The sequence below is a fragment of the Mycteria americana genome, chromosome 11 (assembly GCF_035582795.1).
Source record: "Mycteria americana isolate JAX WOST 10 ecotype Jacksonville Zoo and Gardens chromosome 11, USCA_MyAme_1.0, whole genome shotgun sequence".
Classification (NCBI taxonomy): domain Eukaryota; kingdom Metazoa; phylum Chordata; class Aves; order Ciconiiformes; family Ciconiidae; genus Mycteria; species Mycteria americana.
In genome coordinates this window covers 22,968,092-22,991,751 of record NC_134375.1, presented here as the reverse complement: position 1 = coordinate 22,991,751, position 23,660 = coordinate 22,968,092, and the positions used below count along the sequence as shown (strand labels likewise).

General features: G+C 48.5%; 2 protein-coding genes across 4 annotated transcripts in view; both read right to left on the bottom strand.

Moving 5' to 3' along the window:
* Positions 1–11,524, bottom strand: part of ABTB1 (ankyrin repeat and BTB domain containing 1) — a 28,852-nt gene extending 17,328 nt beyond the window's left edge. The window contains exons 1-7 of one of the 3 annotated variants that reach the window (XM_075513814.1): positions 11,323–11,524; positions 9,409–9,471; positions 8,246–8,301; positions 7,083–7,227; positions 4,979–5,138; positions 4,022–4,067; positions 2,861–2,977 (exon numbers count right to left, since the gene is read on the bottom strand). In XM_075513814.1, the coding sequence (XP_075369929.1) occupies positions 2,861–2,977; positions 4,022–4,067; positions 4,979–5,138; positions 7,083–7,227; positions 8,246–8,301; positions 9,409–9,471; positions 11,323–11,378 (643 nt within the window). In that variant the 5' untranslated portion in view covers positions 11,379–11,524. Of the gene's footprint in view, positions 1–2,860; positions 2,978–4,021; positions 4,068–4,978; positions 5,139–7,082; positions 7,228–8,245; positions 8,302–9,408; positions 9,472–10,489; positions 10,703–11,322 lie in introns of those variants that run through there. The other 2 variants (XM_075513816.1, XM_075513815.1) reach the window with 2 other exon arrangements.
* A 683-nt stretch (positions 11,525–12,207) lies between these two features.
* PODXL2 (podocalyxin like 2) overlaps positions 12,208–23,660 on the bottom strand; it is a 34,233-nt gene continuing 22,780 nt past the window's right edge. The window contains exons 5-8 of the mRNA XM_075514467.1: positions 20,595–20,751; positions 18,924–18,985; positions 17,031–17,210; positions 12,208–16,678 (exon numbers count right to left, since the gene is read on the bottom strand). Of these exons, the coding sequence (XP_075370582.1) occupies positions 16,469–16,678; positions 17,031–17,210; positions 18,924–18,985; positions 20,595–20,751 (609 nt within the window). The 3' untranslated portion in view covers positions 12,208–16,468. The remainder of the gene's footprint in view (positions 16,679–17,030; positions 17,211–18,923; positions 18,986–20,594; positions 20,752–23,660) is intronic.

Below are 23,660 nucleotides of genomic sequence, written 5' to 3'. Positions count from 1 at the left end.
GGGAATAACCCAACTACGGTTGAGAATGAAGGATTTTGTCTTTCTTCCCAATCTAGCCCAGCTGTATAGCACTGAACGTCACCTACCAATTCATCAGCTGCCTTTGTTTCCACTGCTCAATACTTGTTCCGTAGTCTTTTGTTTCAACTGAGCCAATGCACCACAAAAAATAAGAGCCACAAAAACCCCACCAAACTCCCAAACCTTTCCAAAATGACGCCACACTCAGATACCTGCCTTATACATCCTCCTCCCAATGCCACGACTAGCTATAACCACAGATTCTGTACATCCAGTGCCTCCGCTATGAAGGCAAGCATCACAAACCTTGCTCTCAACCTTTTTGCCCTAAAACTTGTAGAAATAACTGCAGAACATTTATTTTCAAATACTTCCACTTTGAAACGAAGGATTATGGCTTAATCTGGACAAACCCTGTCTGAGCTCTTCCAAACACTGCAACAGTTTTTTCTTGCTATAGCCACAATATACAGGTGGGGGAAAATATGCAAAGCATTCACACTGACGTCTATCTCAGGTGCAACAGAAGGCACTGGGTCATCTTCTCCGGGGTTTTCCTAAACTACTGTCTGTGCATGCCAAGATACTAAGTGCTTTTGAAATGCTGCTTAACTCCAGATAATGAGATTGCAGAGACTGCAATTATCCACTGGAGCTGCACAGGCTTGAGTTCATGTTGTTTTATTAGGCACGTTTCAACTTTATAATACAGATGCAAGACATGACCCTGCTCTGCAGGCCTGAATCAGCTGTCTATTCCACAGAAACCACTTGGAACAAGCAGAGATACCAAATGCACTAGAGGGAAGAGCAATGCTTGTCAAGTGCCAGACATGATGTGATCTAAGATCTTTCCCAATTTTTAACTTCTATAACTCTTACATGTCTTATTTGCTGGAGAATGAAGTTTTCCTGGCTTCCACATGAGATCTGATACGAGAAACAAACGTTTAACAGATCTATCAGCAGTTCTGTCTATTCACTTGAACCCAACCTGTCATAAATAAAATCAAGCCTAGTACTTCCATCAGTGCTTTACACCACCCATCGAGTATGTCTTCTGTCAGACCTTAGAAATGAAGAACAACTGTTCCCTCCCAAAGAACACAAAAATTAAATTATTTAGCCGGTGCCATCCAGGAAGTCTGTATTATCACATTTGCAAGCAGAGCTTGTATCTGAAACTCCCAACCAACCTGAAACATTGCTTCACCATTTTCCATTTTTGAACCCCGCCAAGAAGTCAGCGTTTTTGCAGTTCATGAATTTAACCACTGGATTTCACAATCCTTAGGTTGCCAATGACATACTATGCAATGGCTTCAGACAGCTAGCAAACTATCCACCTTATTTTCCTCCCACAATCTAATATGAGATGTTAACTTGATGTATTAAGATAGAATAGTCACCTCCAGGGTCTCAGCTAGACCCTGGGAGAGAAAAAGAAAAAAAGGAAAAAACAGGGTGGGGACTGGGGGGAAGATCTCCAGCATCTCACTGGATTACTCTGATATCAAAAGATGCCACAAGATAATTCTGTTACCTGATTGTCTGAGTAGTTTTTATTTTCTAGTCATGGTATTCACCACCACTCCCCTTTTCCACCACTTATTTAATACACAAACTGGTATCTTACACTACTTGTAGCAAGAAACGCGTTTCTCATCTCTTCAGATGCACGCTTACATTTCTGCTTACGTGGCTGAGGTAAGATACAGCTTCCATGATACAAGGACTTCCACCCCGGTCTACATGGGAACAGCTGTACTGTGGTAACACAGCACCCCACCACCACCAAACAATTGCGCATGCCTAAGGGGAGACATACATATGGTAATATCTTCCATGTGATTTGCAGATGAGGAATGTCTTGAGCCAGAAGTATTGCCTCTATCTGTTAAGCCCTGCAACTTCAGGAGGCTGAATAATCAGAACTCATAATTCAAAAGGGAAAGGTGGACTAGCTACACCCTTACCTCTCAGGTCAAGGAAGAAGATGCTATTGGCTTAAAAGTTACAGACTAGATTCTCTTCTCAAACCAGAATTAACTTGACTGAAGTAAAGGAGTTAACTCAGAGCATGAAATGAGAATCAGATATTTTCAGCCTGAAGGTTTTGTTACCAGATAATTTTTTTTACTTAATGACTAACACCACTTTTCTCTACTTGTGCTGTTTTGATTCTTCTTCACGTGTCCCTTAGCTTGAACTAAGGAGATGAATGATAAACTCCAACTGTTGGTTTTCATGCAATAAGCTGATGTCGTGATTAGATCACAAGCTCTTTGGATAACAAAAAGCCCTTAAATAGAGGATTGCGTCACTTAAAGCTTGGCACATACATGTGTTATAAATACTCACATGCTTTCAAAAATACTTCTTTGCTTTTCAAAAAGTGTTATATCTCTCTCTGCATTCATTTTGAGCCAATTATCAAATGTTTTACTTTGGTGAGATAAATACTGAAAAGGACTTTTAATTGTACATATTATATCTCCCCAGGGATTTAAACAAGCTCTCTGCTGAAAGGCACTTTCCAATATACCCCAAAGTGTTCCATAGAATGTCTGGCAACCACAGCAAAGTCCTGCTGCCATGGCTGCTCTACTATAATGAAAACATTCAATATAAATGATAAACATGCATGTGTTAGAAACCACTACAGCTGCCCTACAGAGAACCCGTGACCGAAAACTATCATGCAAACATGGGAATTCCACAACAGAATCATTTTCTGGAAGCCCCAAGAGCACCATGAAACACCCACCATCACACTTTCATCTTTCTCCCTGAAACAACACACAGGCACAGCAGAGACAACAGCAAGTAAAATACTTACCAAATTCATAGACTTTTTTACACTTGGTCTCCAAATCGTCTATGAGGTCCTGCAGCCGACACTGCTTGGCTAACCTCTTGCAATCATTTACATATTCTACATCGATATCAAGACGACCTGCCAAGAAGAAATGCAGCCAGCTCTTTTAATATATACTTAGGTGTAAAAATGGCAAAATCAGGGATTGAAGACTTGATGGCACAGAAATTCAGTAATTAGACACATTGCCTCACTTCTCAGCATCCAGTTACAACTCAGTCCAAGAAGTTAAGACTTGGTACCCCACTGCCCACCCCTTCGATGAGACTCAGTCTGGCATCTGATTCACATTCCCACCTTCCAGTGTCTACCCTAACAACTTCATTCAAGAGGTCAAAGAGTGAACAGGCTTATACAAAAGGTGTCTAATTCCCTCAGAAAAGAACAAAAGAGCAGCACAACAGCAGCATGCATGACTGCCACCATTGGCTATCTGGCTTAGGGCGAGAAAAGACTTTAGGCTCACGAGCTGTCATCCCAGAATCTTTTACCATCAACTAATAATGTGGTGAGGAACATTTCTGAAAACACTGGACTTGGGGAAGGAGAACCTTGAAGATAAAGTTATTTTCTGGCACCACCTCCTGGCCTGAAATAGTTCAGCAGTTAGCATGCCTACAATACAACATTTGGCGTTTTCATAGAAGGTTTAGGATCAACTTCTGTTCAGAAAAAATATTAGAAAGTAGTCAAATTATTCAGCACACACTGCTCAGGTCTGCCAGACTGAAAACGTCCTACGTGGGAACCTGGCTTTTCACCAGCTTAGGGGATTGTTATCCCAGATGACAGATTTACCTTCCTTAAGTTAAAAATACATTCTCCACATCCATCCAACCAATCAACCCAAGCTGATCTTTTTTTAATTGCCTGTATAGTTATTGGCAGGACAACAACTGGCAAAAGGTACAAACAACTTGGAAGAGATGGGGATTGCTCACATTCTCCCTTTCTGCCAGCAGAGAGGATGTGTTGCAATTCATGCACCCAAACATGGGTGTCTGCAAGCCTGTGCCACCAACACAGTGCTATGGCAGAGGCACAGACCATGCTGTGCCTGGCAGAGGCACAGACCATTGCCCACCAGCCATGAATACATACACTAGACACTAAGTAGTTTACCTGTGTATAGATACTGCAGAAGAGAGCCAAAGGCTGCTGGATTAATCTAAAATAAAACATGAGAAAGTTACCTTTAGAATTCCCAGGTTGCCTGAAACTTGCCTGAATACAAACATGATCCTGAACAAGTTGAAAAAAAACCCACTTAAATAGCAATTCACACACTGCACCCAATTTCCTTGCTCCTCGCATAACTAATGCTGCCACTCCACCTGGCTTACACAGCTCTTTAAATGTATCAACTGATACCAATCCATGTGCCTACGGGGACAAGACCTGACTAACGGAGGTGCTCCAATGACACAGTTGTAATACAGGCTCTGTAAAATCCAGTCTTTCACTGGTTGCAAACATTTCCAACCCTTCTTAATTTGAGAGGAAAGCCGTGTTCTTGTACAAAGAGAAAGGAGAGACATTAAGCAATGTCCTGAGAAACTGGAAGTATGTTTGTCACGAGAGGTTTTGCACAGCAAGCTATAGAAACGTATGCCAGAGTACTGGTGATTAATGGATGGAATGCACTTATGGCCTATTTAGTTCTTGCTGCAAAGGCAACAAAAGGGACTCAATTAGTGCCAATTATGGAGGTGATGTCTTCACCACAGACCACCTGTCCACCAGGAATTAGACAGACTCAACTCATCCCACAGAGGAGTCATGGCGCAGCTGGCAGATGGTAACAGCTACCTGCTACGGCAATTAATTAAGATATGTTTGAGCCCATGACAGAGGGAACAAAGGGGAAGTACGCAGTCTACAGCCTTTTGTTATCCGAGTAAGATGCTATTTTACTGCATAAAGTGCCTCCACAAGCCCCTCTCCTTGACTAGGGTCATTCTGAGCTCCAGGAGCTATTCACTGTGGAAGTTAACCCTCAAACTGTCTTTCCTACTCACTTTTCTCACCCAGTTGAAACAGGAAAAGAAAGGAAAGAGCTGGAAGCACAGCCTTGCTCACCAGTGGATGTTTCAACACTATCATGTTCTTCCCCTTCCATTTGGTCTCAAACATTTCCGCAAAGTAGGCGCTGCGAGCGCTGAGAATGCAGCGGTGGGCACAGAAGGATTTGCCATGAACAATGAAAACGATGTCACTTTGGTAACCCTGCTCCAGCAACCTGTAAGGAACAAAGAGAGGGGAAATTCATTGCAGAATGAGAAAGGAGAGAATGGAGTAAAGCTAGTGGGGGACATGGTAAAATTAGGTCTAAATGAACCTCTGGACATTGCAGTCTCTCCCTGCCCAGTTAGAAGGCCAGCATGGGGGCTGGTACTTCACATACTAGACTGGGATCTCTCACTCCCTCCAATGACCCAAAGAAGTTTTGTTAGTGCAAGAGGAAGGCTGGAGAATGAAACCTTCCTGACCCAGGTGAACCCCTGAACGCAGGGAACAGATTTTGAAGAGGAACTAGTTGCCCCCAAACACATCTCTAAAGGTTAATCCTGCTTTTAAATTGTCAGATGACAAAAAGCCCTACAGAAGCACACACTTTCAGAAAGAATTACCCCACTACAAAGTAAGGTGCAACTTTCCTGCTCTCAGGGCACTGTCAGTGTGCACGCTTTAACCATGCAGCAAACAGGAGAGGACTTCATGTCACCCACCCTCAGAAGAAGGAAGGATGTTACTAGCATGAAATGCAGGCAATTACCACATCAGAGATGAAGCCTTGTTTATGATTGCATGCCCATACCTTCTTTCTTTAAGAGGAAAAAAACAGAGATAGCTACTTCTAGAGTTTACGGCAACCCTCACCAATGTTTCCTAATGCCCATCACCCATTGCATATATATCTTCACAAACATCCCCAAGAGGTCAGATCAGGCAGACATCAGGCATCACACTCCTGCTAGAGAGCGGGACTGCTGCACAGAAAGGTGCGGGGTTACACAAGGAGATGATGTCAGAGCAGGGTCTTGAATGCTGATCTCAATCTCCTGCCACTAGAACATCCTTTGTACTAGTGTCTTGCCCAAAACAAAACAGAAGCAGTTAGGTGTTTATTTTTTGCCCCCTACTGTTGCCCTTTGTTTCAATTTTAACACAAGGTCTGTTTGGAACGAGAAGCGGAAAACAGCACATTTTAGTTTTCATGTGTGCTCAACCCCACATCATCTGAGCCAGAAACTCACCAGGGGAGTGATAAATCACCCTGCAAAACTCTACTTCCCTGAAAGGCAGAATCTGATTTTAAATATAAAATGATAATGATATGATAAATGAGTTTCCTTCCTCTCTTCTTTCCTCACAGCTTCAGAAATTAGGACTCTGTAGCAATGGGAAGATTGTCAGATCTTCCTAGGATTTATCTCCTCTCCAATTTTGAGGATACAGATGCTGAAACCTTGTTTTGGTTTTTTTTTTTCAGTCCAATGGGAAGAAAAAACCAAAAAACCAAATCTGTGTAATAACATCAGAACTACCAGGGTAGAAAAACAGCAAGAAGAAAAGATAGCCAGTATTCCTCTACTCCTAGAGCAAGTTAGGCTTCTTCTCAAGCTCTAGGCTAAGACTACAAGCTGTGACAGGCAACTTTCAGAAACATCTTAAAATTAACACATTTTAATGAACAAAAAGAAAGAACTGAGCACTGTCCCTATAAGTCAGAGCACCTTAAGAAACCTCAAACTATCTCAGAAATGAGACACCTATTATCACTGCTGGAAACCTTGGCTTGCAGGCTATAGCACTTCAGGCCTGAAACTTAATTTCAGTTGATAGATTATCCTAAATTGCTGATGTGGTCTGAGTGATCTGATTTTGGTTTGACAGTCAAGGATGACAGTCTAATGCTTCTGCATTATAAAGACCAGCCTTCTGTTGGCTCTGGAGTCTGTACCTAAGTCACTGGAGGCTATATTTTAAATGCACACATATCTGGAAGTCATCCCTACGGGCACAAAGGAACATCTTTTAGGAAGCTCTAGATGCCCAGGAATGAGATAGGGTACTGATCAGCCTTTCAGATCTGCCCTTAACAGAGAGCTTGAATATCCAGGTTAACAGCAAAGAAAGGATGACAGAACACGTTGCACATGGAGCTGCCTCATCTGCTTACCGCTGTAGGAAGACATCATAGTAGTCTCTCTTCATGCACTTTGCCGTGATCTGTTTGTACTCCTTCAGCAGACGTCGGATGGCATCACTCAAAGCTCCGTACAAACAACGTTCCCCATCAAAAGTGTTTGCCTCACATTTCGCTCCTGCAAAACGATCACAGATACATGCCAGCAGGCAGAGTTACGTCTTTCTCAAGTGTCCCCGAACGGCCTCTAAATGAGCAGGACTTTTGGCTGGTGACATGTTTCACTGTGATCCCCTACGCTACTGAGCACATTTACAAAAACCGAGCTCCCCTTACATGTGTATAACCTAAAGCTGTTCTCCCACAGCAAAATCCCTTTCTGAAGAAGTCATGAGTCATTTAAACTGACCCTGGTAATAAGCCTCTCAGCATGGCTCCAGAAGTGTTCCGGGAAGAAGAATCTCACTGTACAGAGTATGATCGCTTATTGGACTTTTAACAGCTCTTCCTCAAAAGCATTTCTGCCTTGCACAAGGCAAGAGATGCCTCTCTAGGTTAGACTCTGCTAGAAATTTGGAGAGTACTTGCATTTTGCTATTTTAGAATTACACAAGTGGTTGATTAAGATGCTCTGAAAGCAGTGGAAGAGACAAACCTTTTGAGATCTGACTCTGCACTCTGATTCCTCTGCCAGAACACAGAACATCACCACTACCTAAGGGAATTTGGGTGCTGGGAACCAAACAAGCAGGCACTTTGCCTGGAGAGTTTGTCTCGCTTTGTTTGAGGTTAGTAAAAGCCCTTGCGTTTCACCTTTAAGTCCTGTTTACAAAGCAAGGCTATCAGAAGAGTATAAGAAAGTTTTACACAGACAGTTCTTCAGATGAAGTACAATTCTTACATCAGCACACTACCAACAGCAGTGCAGCCTCGCAAAACATCAGCTGTGATTTCAGAGAGTTGTGCTGCCTCGAGTCACCACAGAAAGCTTCCCTGTAGCAAATTCAAGCAGCAAATGGCCTGCAAAATGCACCATGAAAGTGTGTCCAGGGCTCCCACCACAGCCTGAGATCGCTGATCAGATGGTTGATTGTAACAGAAGAATTTTCCACAAGGGACAGCTAGAAGGACATACAATCCCTACAGACCAGTATGGAGAAAGATATTTCACTCATAACCAGGACACTTTTGCTCACCATTGGCTAGAAGATAGCGTACAAGCTCCTCATGTCCACAGAGGCAAGCATAATACCTGACAACAACAAGAGAAAGAAAATTAGAGATACAGTAGGAAGCAAAATTCTGTGTTTGGGCACAACCCAGCATGCAGACCTCAGCACTGAGCCACCTCTGATAAGCTTAGAAGATGACTCCTCACGGGAGTGAGGCATTGCTACCGAATACCATAGAAGTCTGACCCCAGCAATAGACTAAGCAGGATCTGTTCCCAGCACTCCTAGGCACTGCTGTCCTGCAAGGAGATCTCAAGGTCCCAGTTTGGGTTCAGCATCTTCTGTTGCACCACCAGCTGCCAAATCCATCCTCATTTTAATGGAGTTCATTTCATGGGCACTCAGCAATTCCACTGAATTCTCAAAACACTCCTTGCTCCTTCTGTTGTCAGGCTGACTGCTGCATGCTACGATAACAAGGGAACAGCACCCACACCGGATATACAGCAAATCCACCCCTCAAAGTCCTATGTACGATGAGTTTCGTTTTCTCTTTCACAATCTAAGCCTTTCATGATTCTCTTTCACAAGGACCTCAAATTGTCCTACAAACTAGGAGAATCCTGCAACGGGCACTGCAGCAGGCAAATGTTAGTCTTTGGGATGTTATTCCATACTTTAAATATATTGCAGATGTCTAAATGCACTTTGGAATTCGTATGTGGGGAGATAAAAAGCTCACACCACCTTCCTCAGCACCAGCATGGGGATTCCTCACTACCTACGGCATGTTCACAGCCTTGCCAGACAGACTGTGATCCCACAGTCACTCTGCATCTCACCAAGCCGAGCCTCCACCTGAAAAGACACGCTAGAAGGTCATAGACTTTGAGGGGGAAAAAGCCTAATCAGGCCAAGAACAGACTGCTTAATTCAGGGAATTCGGTCACAAAATTAACCACCCTTCCGAGCACTACTACAGCAAGCGTCAGTCAGATGGGGAGACAAAGACATATTTAGCACAGCACCCGCAGAGAAGAGAAGCAGAAATATCTAGCCAAATCTCCCAAAAAGCAGAACCTGAGACGTTTTGTAACAGTGCTCCTAGCTGCTGATGCAGAGAGAGCAAAAGAGCTCTGAAAACCCTCCCCTCCCGCCCAGCCAGCGCTCTAGGCTGCAGGACTCACAGAGGTGTACTGTCCCATTTATCACGGACATTAATTTCCACATCCCGCTGTTCAAGAAGGTATCTGGAAGAAAATGGAGAGCAAAGTTATAACTTCATCCAGCTACTCACTCAGTCACATTCTCCTCTTTCAAAAGATGTAACTTTGAGTTTATGCAGTAACTTCCAAAGGTATGACAAGATCTTGCATTCGACTTGGGGAGCTGTCAGCTATGGCTGAGGGGGCATCAGTCAAATCCTCAACCCAAAGAACGGCTGCAGCATGGCTTGGCAGCTGCCTTCAATCTTAAGTGGTGCACACGGGGAAAGAGAGGAATCAAACCCACCTCCTGCTGACCCCGACGAGGGCAGCAATCACAAAAGAAGCCTGAGCCCTTCAGCAGTACCTTCACATTCTCCAACAGTGCTCATAGCCTGGATGCTTATAAACAAGTGGCTGGACTCCCATCCTGCTTGTGGCTTTTCTTGCCACAAGTGATGACATCAGTGTCGCTCCAGACTGCTCTTAATTCCTGCCACTTCCTTGTCCTGCATAGTTAGGCTATATCAAATGCGGCCAACGCTCCCTCTTTGGCATCTCTAGAAACCAGCCTTTGCCTTGCACGCAAATCTCCTACACAGCCTGGCTCGTTATAGCCTGTCCCCAACTACTGCAACAACCATCGCTCCTAACCACATGTAAAAGTCCCTCTCAGCCTTCACAAAGATTCTCAAGCGGTTTTTTTTTTTTTTCTCCTCATCCACATCAGTCCCCTCTTTCACTCCCTCCATCTTTCCTGCCTCAGACCTCAGGTTCCTCTGGCCACGTTTGAAACCCCAAGTAACTCAGCTCCTTTCTACTCAGCCTCATGTGGTCAATTTGTCCCCTCTGCTTTGACAGCATTCCCAGACCGATCATTTCTCCACTATCGCTTCTATGCTGGTCATCTTAAACCTCTGCAAGGCCACCTGCAGGGCCCCTCCTTATACAGTAAACCTGCAATTTACTGCTTGCAATGAATGAATCTAACAGGAATACACAACCAATAACAATGTGCCCCAGACCTCATCTATCTGCCTATTTATCCTTCGTTAGCAAGCACCTTGAAACAGAGAGGCTCCTTCTGATTATCTGGGAAGATCCACACGCTGAGAGCTGGAAGAATCAAGTAGGATCAAGAGGTGAGGAGCATTCTTAGGCTCAAACCAGAAGATGCAGCAGAAAAGTCTGTCGTAAGCTTTGGGCCTTCGTGTTACAACATCCATTCACCCTGCAGACAAGCAGCCCATCTGACTCCTGATCTGAAATCACTGCAGCCAAATGAGCAAGGAGCCTTGACCTGAAGTCGGGCAGCCCGGCATTTCTCAGAGATACCACCACAGCCTACAGCACAAGGTGTCCAAATGTTTCCACGCTGATTACTTTCCAGAGATCTAGCTTCCTACCAACGCAAATACACTTTCCAACAGTAGAGAAACAGCAGGTGAAGGGAAGAGACTTTCGCACGGACATCTGCCACAGACACCATTCACACCTATGAAGCCTGATACTCAGGTGCCCGAGTTTTAAGAAACCAGGCAAACCTTACACAAACCTAAGAACACTAGCAAAGACTCGGCGCACACCCAGTTCCTTCGAGGGAAAAGCCAGGCACGTTTATTTATAAAGAGACAAACTCTGCTTTTCACACCTCAGTTACCTCCCGGCACGGCGGCTGCCCTAGAGAGACCCAAGGCCGCGAAGGGCTCACCGCCCCGGGGGAGGCCGGGCAGGGCTTCTGGGAAATACGACCGGCCGCAAGACCGTAAGGCGGCCCGGCTGCCCCCCGCCAGGCCCGGCCCCGCTTCCCCGGGCGGTTAGAGCGGTTAAAGGCAGCGGATCACCCGGGGGGACGCCGGGAGCCGCCCCCCGCCCCTCGGCCCCGGCCCGGCTCACCGCACGCGGCTCACGTCCCCCTTCTTGCAGCTGGTGAACAGGTCGCTGGTGTCCATGGCCGGGGCAGGCCGCGGGGCGGCGGCGCCGCATTGACGCGGAGAGCGGAGGGCAGCCGCAAGGGACCGGGCCGGGCCGGGCCGAGCCGGGGGAAGGGGCCGGAGGGGCAGCGGCGGCGGGACGGAAGCGGCGGCGGATGTAAACACGGCGGCGGGCGGGGCGGGGCGGGGCGGCGGGAGCGGAGCGGCCGCGCGGCCGAGCTGGCTTAGCGCTGCGACGCGCAGCGCCCCCCCGCGGCCCGGAGGAGCAACTGTGGCGGGGTGGGAGCGGAGCGGGCTGCTCCGGGACACGCGTGGAACTGGGGGTGCTGCTGCTCCGGGACACGTGAAGGGGGTGAAGGGGAGGGCTGCTCTGCAACACACCTGAGGGGGGACCTGGTCCAGAACGTGGGTGGGAGGGAGGTCTGGGCCACAGGCAGTTGCATGGGGTCCAGCTCTGGAGCAGGCGTGGGAGGGTGGGGAGCTGGCGGGGGCACCTGCCCTGGGACACGCATGGCCCGGGGGTGTGCACACATGCAGGGGCTCTGCTCGGGAACAGAGGCTTGTGCTAAGCCGCCCTAGCAGGGAACAGGGGTCCTGGGCTGGTCCTGCGGGGATGGGATGGGGTGGGGGGCACCCCACGGGGCCGGGACTGTCACAGCCCACAGCCCAGGCACCTGGCACGGCTCAGGGCTCCTGCATTAAGGAGAGCATTAAGGAGCGCTGTGTGGGGCAGGGGGGCGAGGCTGACCGCCCCATCCCAGCAAAGGGACCCCGGCCCACACCGCTTTAACAGAGACGGCAGACACGAATTCAAGCAGATGCAACCAAGCAAAGGACTCCACTCGGGTCAGTGTTCAGACACCCAGGAGGTGCGTTTTATTGCAAAGAAAACATAAACCACAACCCTGTCGCTTCCAGGGCCAGACACGAGTGTTTCTAAGTGTTCTCCGGCAGCGATGCCGAGCAGTGGCCAGGGCTTGCGGACAGTTTAGGTCCAGCAGGAACGAGGGTGTTGAGAGGAACGGCTGGGAGCCTGGTTGTCCGCCAAGATGAGCCAACGAGGCTCTCATCAGCCAGCACGGGTGAAGGTGCTTGTTGTCTCTGACTGTTGGAGCCGCCCCAAACCCTCGGTGAAGGAGAGAGGTGCTCCTGCGTGGCTACGAAGGTGGACGGGAGTAGACGAGCTGCTGACAGCAGTGGCTGCAGCGGGATCCTGCTGCGATGCTCTACGGTCAGACTGCAATAATCCATACGATAACGTACCTCCATTTCATGCTGCATCCTTTGCCCGGAGGGATCCTTAAGGTGGTATCTTGAACTGTATTCTCAACCTGCATTACATACACCACAGTTACCAGGTTGCTTCTCATTGTTTCTTTACACCCTACATACCACGAGGTGGTCTGTAGGATGCACAGTCCCAGCATGTGTTGGACTCCACATTATAGACACTGTTCTAGACATCTGGGCAACATCTGGGAGTAATCCGCAGCTTGGCCATCCCAGACCACATCTGGCCACCGTCCCACAGAGATGGAGAGCCACTCTGATCTTGGCCGTGCATCCAGCCGATGCCATTGCCAGCATTCCCCAGGGCGCAGAGCTCCTCACACCAGCACCTGATGCTCTCTCTGAAGAACCACCTCCATTTCAAGCCAGAGCCTCTGTTTTCTGGCTGTGCTCCCCAGGAGGAGAGGAGGCAAGTGGAGGAGAAAGCAGGGAGATGGAGCCGAGACCCTGTATTGCTACCCAGGGCCTCTAGACCGGTGACTCCAGGGAATGTCTCATCTCGTTGCTTTGCAGACGGGGATGTCCTCACACAAACCATCCCTTACGTGCCGGGTGCGAGCCCCTCTGCTCACAGGCGAGTCCAGCAGCCCCTCGTGAATGAAGCAGGTGACTGTCCTAGGCAAGTCACAGGAAATAAATACCCAGAGCTAAGAGGGGGCGAAAAGTCTTTTTTTTTTTTTTTTTTTTTTTTTTTAATTTTTCGTCTCCAACTCCCAGCAGCCACCAGGCGTCAGTGCGATCAAACGTTTGGCAGACAGGACTACAGTGAAGTCTGAGTAGGTGGAAAAGAGTTTTCCAGGAATCACTTTGTCTCCTGCATCTGCTCTGTCACCTGGCACACCGCTCTGAGAAGTCCAGCTTTGACAGTTTTTGTTAAAAAGAAGTTTAACTACATTAAGGTGATAGAAAAGCTTCCTGTTACAAATGCTAAGACAAAGTTTCTCTTCCTCTTTAAATCCTCCCTGTGCAGAGCTGGAAACCCAAGCACTGAACAACAGAGTAAGTGGGCTAGCAACAGCCTCTCTAGAGTGCTCCCCAGCCCGCAGGTCCCCGTAGATGACCCGTCTCTGCAAGGCTGGCGGGAGAGGGACAACAGTGCAATTGACTTACCAAGATCAGCCTAGTGCAAAAAAATGATACAGAGAACAAACAAATGGTAAAGGTATAAAAAGTACTACCAGACTAAAGTGAAATGCTATTAACCAGTAGATTTCTGGAGCTAAACTGAGATCATACAGCCAGGTGCACCCTGTCAGAGACAGCAGAAAATTGTTCTCAGCCTCGTGACGGCCACCCTTAGACGCTCTCAAGATCGTGCGGATGCTCCGGACGCAGAAGAGAGCTCTACAGTCTCTGGAAAACCTTCAGGCCGTAAGAAGCCAGAAGAGCAAATCAGGAGAACTTGCTAGCTTATTAATAAGCCTGCACAGCCCCCTTGGTTTCTTTAGAGTTTGAAGACTTTACATGAGATCAGCAGGTGCTGAGCCCAGCCAGAAGCATTGCTTTGTCAGCACCTTGTTGTTTCTCTGAATTAGTAAAGTGGAGAGAAAACAGGGCAGCCAAGCAGCTCCTAGCAAAGAAGTGCAACAAGGGAGTGTTTTGTGGGTGAACTGATTCACATCTGATTGGTGATGTTACCTTTTTAATAGCCAGTGGGCATTAAAAACGTATTTAATGAGGATTATTGGACTTAGAAACATTTATATGGTGAAACTGCCTAAAGGCCCCGGCCATGCCAGGCCCCGTTATGCTAAGTGCTATACAAACTCAAAGTTTAACTCCATGCTTTAATTAACTCACCATATCATAACAACAACTTGCATTTAATCCTGTGAGTCCCAAAGTGCCATCAGCACAGCCACTGAACTTGTGCCGTTTCACTGCACAGACCCATCAAACTCAGCAGGAGCCATCATCGAGGGGTGGTCGGAGAAGAGCCACATGCGGCTCTCCACATACATGGACTGTCCCCCATTATCCACTGCTGGGGCAGGAGAGGGAACTCCTCTGAGCACCTCTGCAACCCTACCAACAAGATATAAATGGAGCTGACGGTCACCATCTCCTACATAACACGGGGAAAGGTATGGAGGCAGGATAAAAACACTGAAAATTGGAATCTGGATAGGAAACGAAAGGCTATCACCTTTCTTGAATCCCTAATAGACTGTTATCAACGTGGTCCTACATCGAGGTGATCTGTGATTCAATTTGTATGCAAAGCGCTATGCAAAATGAAACAACAGACTCTTGTACCTTGACTTTAGGCACTCACATCAGGGATGAACATGCTAAAAATATCATACATAAAGGGATAGATTTACAGGCTCGGCATCAGGCTGCATATCTGGGGTCTTTCTGTACAAAGGTTCCCTTAAAGGCCAAATGCGAAGCTGCACCTTGCAGTAAGCACACATGCAGATCACCATAACAGAGAGGAATACTGTTGCCTCTGACCAAAGCAAGTCCCTCAATCCCTCGATGACAGAAGAAACAAGTGTTCTGGGATTTCAGGCTTGACAGTAGTTCTGAGTCTCAGTTTAGGCAGGGCTCAGAGAACAATTATGCATATTCACGTGCCTTTTATCACACCTCTTCAGGGAGCTGGAGCCTTAAAGCTGCCTGAGGCATGCCTGAGAAACGTTCATTGGGGAGCTCTTAGATCTGATTCTCATCTCATCTGAACTGGCTTTTATGCTTGCTTAAATGCAGTGATTTTAAAGACCGTTACCCTGATTTACACCTATGGGACATTAAACACTTCCCCCCCCTCAGGGCAGGATGCTGAAAAGGAAACAAAAGGACCAGAAAATTAGCTGAGTTTTTACTTTTCTCCCTGTTTAAAAAGTCTCACATAGTCTTTACATTTACCTCAAAAAGACCAACTGAAACCAAACTATCCTGGAAAATGGAACAGGAGTGCAGAAGGCTGCCGGTCTAAAACTGAGACTTAGGACAAGGGATACTTTGCTGCTCATTTCACAGGCTGTTGCGTGAAACAGGCAGGTAAATGTCCTTTTTGAGCAAATCTCCAACCTAAAGCAAATTTCCAGCTAAGATGCTGCACCATGGCACTGAATTCTCTGCAATCAGTCAAGTAAGGGTAAAGTGCTCAAACTTTGCAGACTCAGCTTGGAGCTGTGGAGCTGAAAAAGGGAGGGGGGCTGTTGGTGGTGTGAGGGGGGAAATGAGATGACAGCAGGATGTTTTCCCCAGATATAAATATCAGCCCATCTAATTAGCAGCTGAATGCTGCAGCAGTGAAGGAAAAAAAACCCACCACCACCTCTTTTCACAGGTGGAACGCAAACTCTGCCCAGGACATTGCCCGAGTCTTGGCTCCCCTCCATCCAGAATGCACAGGTTTTACTGCACCTGCAGGGAATTAACATGATCTCAAGGTCAGGATCTGGCTGCCATAGCTCCAGCTGGACTCCCAAAGTGAATTTACTCCCCAAAGCTGGACTCTTGGTGGCAGACTTAGCCTCACCGTCTTGCCTCTCAAGCCCAGCATCTCTCAGCCACTACCAGAGAGCTACAGTAAGTGCATTTAAAGGTGATGAAAGCATTGGTGCTACTGATAGGAATACACACAGAAACCTACACACCCACCCCTCCCGCTTCCCTCTGTTCAGCAATCCTCCTGGCTCCGAGCCTCAGATGCAGGCTCAGGACTTCTACTGGGAAAACTTGCCCAAAGACTTGACCTGTCCCAAGCCTTTAAGAAGTTCCTGAGAAGCCACCTGATCCCGTGGTCCATCAGTCAAGATAGGAGAGAGACAAGTGCATTTAAGGGGGTGGTTCCCTCCCTTCTTTTTCTAAAGATGCGTGTCTTCCTCAAACACATCCACATCCTCGCTCGCCTGCTTATTGATCAGGACATCCCAGCTGTCAGGGCCATTGATGGTGTTTCCACCGTTCACGCTTGGCTTCTTCTCCTGCATTTCTGACTGGCTGTCACTGGCCACATCCAAGGTGGGGTTGTCATGGCAGCCGTTCTCAACAAAGCGCAGCTCCTCGCCGTGCGACTGCAAAGGACGAGAGGAACACAAATGGAGACAAAGGGGGACAGGTCTTAATGCTGCTGAGAAGCACAATCAGACCAGGCTATAAAGGTCACCGAGGACTTTGCAGGATCAGTGGGAAAAGGTAAATTTACTCCTAGCCCAGCCCTCGCAGTGGAAACGAGCTGTCCTGAGCACAGCAAGAGAGAGGTTTGCACCTCTCTTACGCCTGAATGGGCTCCCTTGCTGCTCCAACAGTGTATGCAGCTATGTCCAGTAAGTGGACAGGGGAAAACAATCTCCCTCTTAACTTTCCAATCCCCTCCATCCCAAGGGCTAAGAGCCCAGCCACCTTCTCCACCTGTCCAGTGCTCACCATGTTCTTCATCTTGGGCAGGCGTCTCTGCCAGCAGTTGTATATGAGCCCCAATACAATGATGATGGCACAGATGGAGCCGATGATCACCAGTACCACAAAGAGTTTCCCATAATCGCTGCGTGCCTGGTTGGGGTGTGACTGGCAGCTTGTGGTGGTTGAGTAGTTCTGGATGCCAATCTGGAAGGAAGAAAGGGGTACACTAAATCCCCTGGCCTGCAGTCAGGTGGGATCCTGTTCAGACTTTCCAGCGTCCAAGTACAGGACCATCACTGTGGGCAGAGGAACTAAAAGCCAGGGTTGGGGAGTCAGGATGTACACTGTCTTACATGACTATAAGGCACATAACTAAATTTAACACTATCTTCCATGAAAGCTGACACGTCAGCAAATTACAGTAGGCACAATCTTGATTGCCTGCACAAGGATCACACCTACATGCAAGACAAGGAGGCTTTCATGGGAGAAACTGCCCAAAGTTAAGAGTTCCCAAGACAAACTATGGACCACTGATGGGTGCTGAGGCTTTGGTGAGAGTTTGACAGATAATGTAACCATAATAAATAGGCTTCCATTAAAGCTCTGGTCCCAAGAGGGCATAGTGGTCTTTCCGAGGTCTTTCCAAGGTCTTGAAAGTGGACAGCTGCCTGCTGATCCAAAAAGCTTAGGAATAGCTGCCCTAGAAATGGGCCCCCAATGGTTGTCAGCAAACAAAGCCCAACATCCATCCCAGTGACTTGGCAGATTTCAAACAGGTTACGTATCAATTTGATACCAAGTATGATGGGTGTAAGAGAATATCCTCCCTCCTCCTTCCAAGCTCGTGCTAGCACAAGGTCAGTGCACTGAGCGGTGTTTCATTACTGATAGAGCCAGAGAGCTGGAGGCAGGTGGCAAGGCTGCTCTGGTAGGATGCACGTTAACATAGGGTCACAGTTGCACAAAAGTCAAACCTTGCCCCAATGCAAATCCTTCTTTCTGGACAGTTCTAGCTGCTGATATTTCAGTCACACAATTTCTACAGGGTTGGCTTTTCACACTTTCTCTGGTGTAAGCCAATCAATACAGCACTGAGCATTTAATTTGCTTTGTCTAACTGCAACAGTTTGTTAGGTCAGGAAAAAACCTGAGAGCCAACAGCCAGCAAGGCAGTGGCCCAACTCTGCTGCTAAAGTCAGCAGAATTACTCCAGTAGTGTAAAAAACCCAAGCAGAATCAGGGCCTCAGTGCCTACATATCCCATAGGCCTAAGGGGCAAAGTCAGACAGGGGCCACGGGACTAATTTGCCCTCATCTCTACCCTCTTCCAAGCTGTCCAGGGTTAGAAGGGAATACGTGAGGGCTAGAGGCAGCTGGCAGTGGAGTCTGGCATCCATCGCCTCTGGTCCCCTGCCTGCCCTTGTGTAGGCAGTTGGCTAAAGGAGTGAAATGCAGACCCTGGGATTGCAGGAAGGTGTGTGAACGTGTCCCATCTAGTACAGGCACCTCTCCCACCTCCTTCAGCAAAGCCTCAACAGCCAATGTATGTAAATCAGCTGTAGGGTGAGCAGGGCCAAATCTGGGGCTCTGCAGCACCCGCATCGCCACAGGCAATAGTGTAGAAGGGATGAGACCAAGTATCCCAACAAAATGAATGTGTGAAAAGCAGCTTCACAACCAAGCCAGAAAAGCAGGGAGGGAATAACACCCAGTTACTCCCTTAATGGGAGCAGACATTTGATGGCCTGGCAACTACCAGAGAGGGGAGAAGGGTTTGCCAAGTGTCTGACTCATCTGTTTGCCTGCTGTGGGTTCAGCACTCGGTTAGACTGAAATATGGTCCTAGTTTTCAAGGTGCTTATTTTAATTGTATAACTAGTCTTAACAAATGGATGCAGGCAGACAGGCTCTTACCTCGGCTAAGCTCCTCTTAACATCCCCCAGTGCCATGAGAACATCTTTTGTAGGGATGACGCCTGTAAAGAAGGAGAGGGAGAGATCAGTGCTGCTCTCAGCTCAGGTTAGCTCAAGATGTACTCATCCCTGTGAAATCCCCAACAGAATGGAGGCAAGGGAATGCACATTTTTGTTCATTGGTACTTTAGGAGGCTGAAAGAATGCAAGAACCACAACCAAGGGTACCTCCAAATGTTCTTTAAAGGGGGGGAAAAAATCCAGGCACGTACTGATACCGGAGGCACCTAGGTGCCCTTCCCACAGCCACAGAAGCTCTGAGGATCTGTGTCTGCTCTGGGACAAGCAGCAACGCCCCAAAAGTCATGGAGGCAGGTGCCTACGCTGCCCGATCCAGCCTCCCTGTCCAGCACAACTTGATCCTGAGCCGCAGCACTCAAGATGATCCCAGAGCTCCATCCTCACCTATCACAACCTTTAGCAGGTGTGTTTTGCTCTGCAGGACACCCTGGCAAGGCGATGGGCCTGGCACAACAGCAGAGGCTGCAGGAGATGTGCTGTAGCAGCTCCACTCCCAGCAGGAGACAGCTTCAGCCAGGGAGCCACCAGCCCACACCGAGCCACCCCTTCCTGGCACCCTTCCCTAACAGCTCCCAGGGTGCTCTAAGCCAGGAGAACAGGAGCAGTCAGGGAGGATTTAGAGGCTGAGGCCCATTTCTCCCTTCATTTGCACAGCAGTAAAAAGAGGAACTGAACAAAAGCTTGATTAATCAGAGCAGAAAATACTTTGGTTCCTGAGGTTTCTAAACTCAGGGATATCTCCCAGCCTGGCTGTGCTTCTGGAGTTCAGACCTGTTTTCTTCTCCAGGAAGGGGGATGTCCCCTCTCATGATGGCATGAAGGTTTTAGTTTAGAAGACCAAATGCTCACCAAAGCCTTTTCACTGGCGCATGCTCCAGCCCAAGGGCTTGGGAGAGATGCAATGATTTAAGGCATCGATACAGCAAATACCACTTAAATGTTAGCTCTATTTTCCTATCACCGTGGGGCATTTTAGAATACTGTTGGGTTTTTTTCATACAGGCTGTAATGTCAACATTAGAGGCCTCCGTCACTGAGCAGGCAGCAGAAGCGGCACAGGAAAAGCACCCCCCCACCAAAGGGAATTAAAGAGATGGTAAAATGTTCCAGCCCAGCCCACCTTTCACTGCCAGCTTTTGTTTCTTTGGGGATGCAGGGGAGGCACCATCAGGACTGGCCCAGTTCAGACAAGACTTAAGAAGTGTTAGGTTAAGAAGTGAACTAAGAGCAGGCTGTCATGTCCTGCCATTGCAGTGGCCTGCCCATGGAGGAGAGTATATAAGCACCAGGATAAAGCTGATGGATGCTCAAGTGAAGGCAATCCAGGGAGGGAGCAAAGCAGGAGGCAAAGAGCAGAAGATGGAGCTTCGTGCAAGCAGTGAGGGACAAGCCAGAAGGCAGATGTGAAGTAAAATGGTTCTTATGTCCTTGGTCCCGCTCCATCCCTCAAGTCCAGTTAACACTGGGAACTAGTGGGATTGAAATGGACTGGAGAGCAAAAGCTCCTTCCAACATGGCTGAGCACCTCCATTTGAAAGCCCCTTAAATACACCCGCCCATCACGGGAGGGCTCCTTCTCCCAGCACTTACCCTGTTCCCCCGCCAGCGTCATTAGCAAGTGCTTGTCGTTCTCATTGGGTTTGCTCAGAGAGATCAGCCAGCGGTCCTGCGGTCCGTCCGCCTGTCTGGAGAAGGCATCCTCCACCAGTGCCAACAGCTGGGGACCCCTCTCCAGCCGAAACTCCTCCTGCCGCAGGAAAGGGACCTTGGTGAGCGCACGGAGAGAACAGGGCAGATGCAGCACTGCAGGGCCGGCACGGCTGCGTGGCTGAGACCCCTGAACCAGGCATGCCCAAAAGCCGGCAATGCCAAACCTGGTGCAACGCTCCCTGCACATCCCCAGCGCCCCAGGCTGGACCCACACGCATCTCCTGACACACCAACCCTCCTCCTCGGCTCCTGCGGCCGCCATACGCCCCGCAGCGTGCCGAGCCCAGCTCCCCCAGCGCACGGGGATCCTGAACCGACATTATCGTGCCAGGCGAGAAGGAAGCAGCCAGGCCCTTCCCCACGGCCAGCGCTGGGCCAGCGGGTGCCGCTCCGCCTGACGTGCTCCAGCCATCCCTGGGCAGGCTCCTTTGCCGCTTTCTCACTCCTGTGTTTCTATTCTTATCTCCGGTTGCCATGCCAACCTGAAGGCCACACAGATGATTAATAAAATGGAGAGCTCTTGTTGCCATGGCAATTCGAAGCGCTCAGGGCAGGCACAGGCCTGTGCTGAAAATGGCCTAATTGGAAAAGACACCGATGACTGGGGCCTGAATCACCAGGGCCTGCCAGTGCCTCGTCTCACCCGGTGACGGGTTTCGGCACGGGGAGGCGGGAGGAGCCGCGCCAGGACGCAGTGCCATGCCGCTCAGCCATGCCGCTCAGCTGCGGCACCGGCTCGCGGCCCCGCTGCCGGCCTGTGGGGGATGCGGAGGAAGGGGGAGCAGCTTAGCCCAAGAGCAGGAGGAGGGCAGGGGCGAGATGTTTGTGGTGACGGGGAACGCAGAGGTTGCAGAGCGCTGATACCGAGCACCGATATTTCTACGTGGTGGGGAAAAAGGGAGCTGTGAAGGAGCCTGAACACAGGTGAGCCGGGGTGGAGGTCACCTCCTGATGTGTAGCCAGGTACCATTGTCGGGTCAGATCCCACAGTCCTCACTTGGGCAAAATTCCCAGGTATATTGAGTGGGAGATGTGCCTGGAGAGAGACTGAAGTGACTGCCTTGGCCAGAGCCCATTAGAAAGATAAACGAGCTGCCAGCTTAACCCAGCAATACAGACATGCAGCAGGGAAAAGCCTGGCGCTATGAAGAATATTAAAGCTCAAGGTGCAACCCTCTGGAAGGGGCTAAGCATACGCCACGACCCTCGGCTTTTCAGTGGAACTCGGTACCACACCAGATCAGGGCATCAAAACATAGGAAATACGTGAGGAATCCCCATTCACACCGATTTAAACTACAGCACTCGCAACGCAGGTTCTCCCTCGCAACCCTGGAAATCCAAACACCATAGGGCTTGAATACGGAAACCGGAAAACAAAAGGGACAGGCAGAGGGTAGGTGAGTTGCCCAAACTGAGCAAATCACCATGGGTAGGAAACAAACTGCATCAACATCAGTGGAAAGAAGAGCTTGATTCCAGCTTCAGCCATGCAAAGTGGTAGTGGGAGGCAGGGAAGGAAGCGATGTTCACGTTAAATATGTATGTTGACAAGTGTCCCTTTGAATAAGGGGGAGGAGGGCACAAATCATTCGCTGGGAAATATGTTTTGAAACATGAAATCAAGTAGAAAAACAGTTCAGTCCTGCCTATCCCAGGGCACTGTCTTCTTCCAGCAAGGCAGAACCGAGGATTCAACAGTAAAGACACAATTTGGTCAAGAGACATTTGCACATCTGCTTTTCAGTTCTCACCCTTCCAATGGTTTAAACAACACAAGTGCAAGTGACCATAGGAAGGAAGCTACTACGCATTACAAAATTAACCAGCGTTTAAACTCCAGAGAGATGGCAGAAAGAGCAATGGGGAGTAGGACATGGAGGAAACAGGGCAGCAGGACTCTGGTTTTCAAGGACTGATTTTCTGAGTTGCAATTGTGAACTGTAGCAGAGATACTCAAAACCCTCCAAAGAGCAAACTGGTTTGCCTAAATCAGGAGGAAAGAGACTGACTTTTCATCTCCCATTAAAGCAGTCAGCATGCTTTATTGTGTATAGGAATTCCCCCATTTTCCCTGTCCCCAAAAGGTTCACCTTAAAAAAAAAAAAAAAAAAAACCACACCCAAAAAAAATCCCCAACAACTCGCCAGTAGTGAAAATAGGTCAGTGCCACAGAGCCACCCTGCAGTGACACAACCAGCCGGCTCTGCCCAGAGCAGGAGCCGCAGCGAGCGAGAGTGCAGACACACGAGGCCAGAACACGGTTCCCCGATGAAACATTTTGGTCTGGGGCTGTCAGGCTCGTAATCATTTCTTAGAATTATGAAAGGCACCTTGACCGCAGGCCTTTCACAACTGCTTTTAAAGTGCCTGATAAAAGGCCCAGCGGAGGTGAACGAGCCCTTCTAGCAGGGAACCACAAGGGGCTCTGGCCTCATGAATTAATTGCAGCTTTATGGGGATGGATGGACAGGCATTGGATTAGCAGAGCATGGCTGGTTAACACACCCAGATAACACACAAGATAGCGGGGTGGGGAGAAGAGGCACTTAAGGAAGATTTAGTGACAGCTGCTTGACACTGAACCGTTCACGCTGCAAATGGGGAGTCCCTATTCCTCTGAGCCATCAGAGGAACGTTACTATATCCTGGAAGGAGAGGAAGGAAAAGGCAGAGAGGGAAGGAGACTCACACCTCAGTCTTGCCACGTTTCCTACCAGTAAGGGGTGCGATGTTAAAAGCTCTCACGTCTCATGACAATCCAGGTACTGACTGGCACAGACTAGCAGCCAGGAGTTAGTCAAAATCCAATATGGGACTGACGTGCTAGACTTTAAGCAAAATCCTCTCTCTCCACCCACTCTTTTCCCATTTGGAGAACAGGAATATTTCTGTCCTCCTCCCCTTCTCTCCACAGCCTCTATAGGGACTTTGAGATTTAGTGCT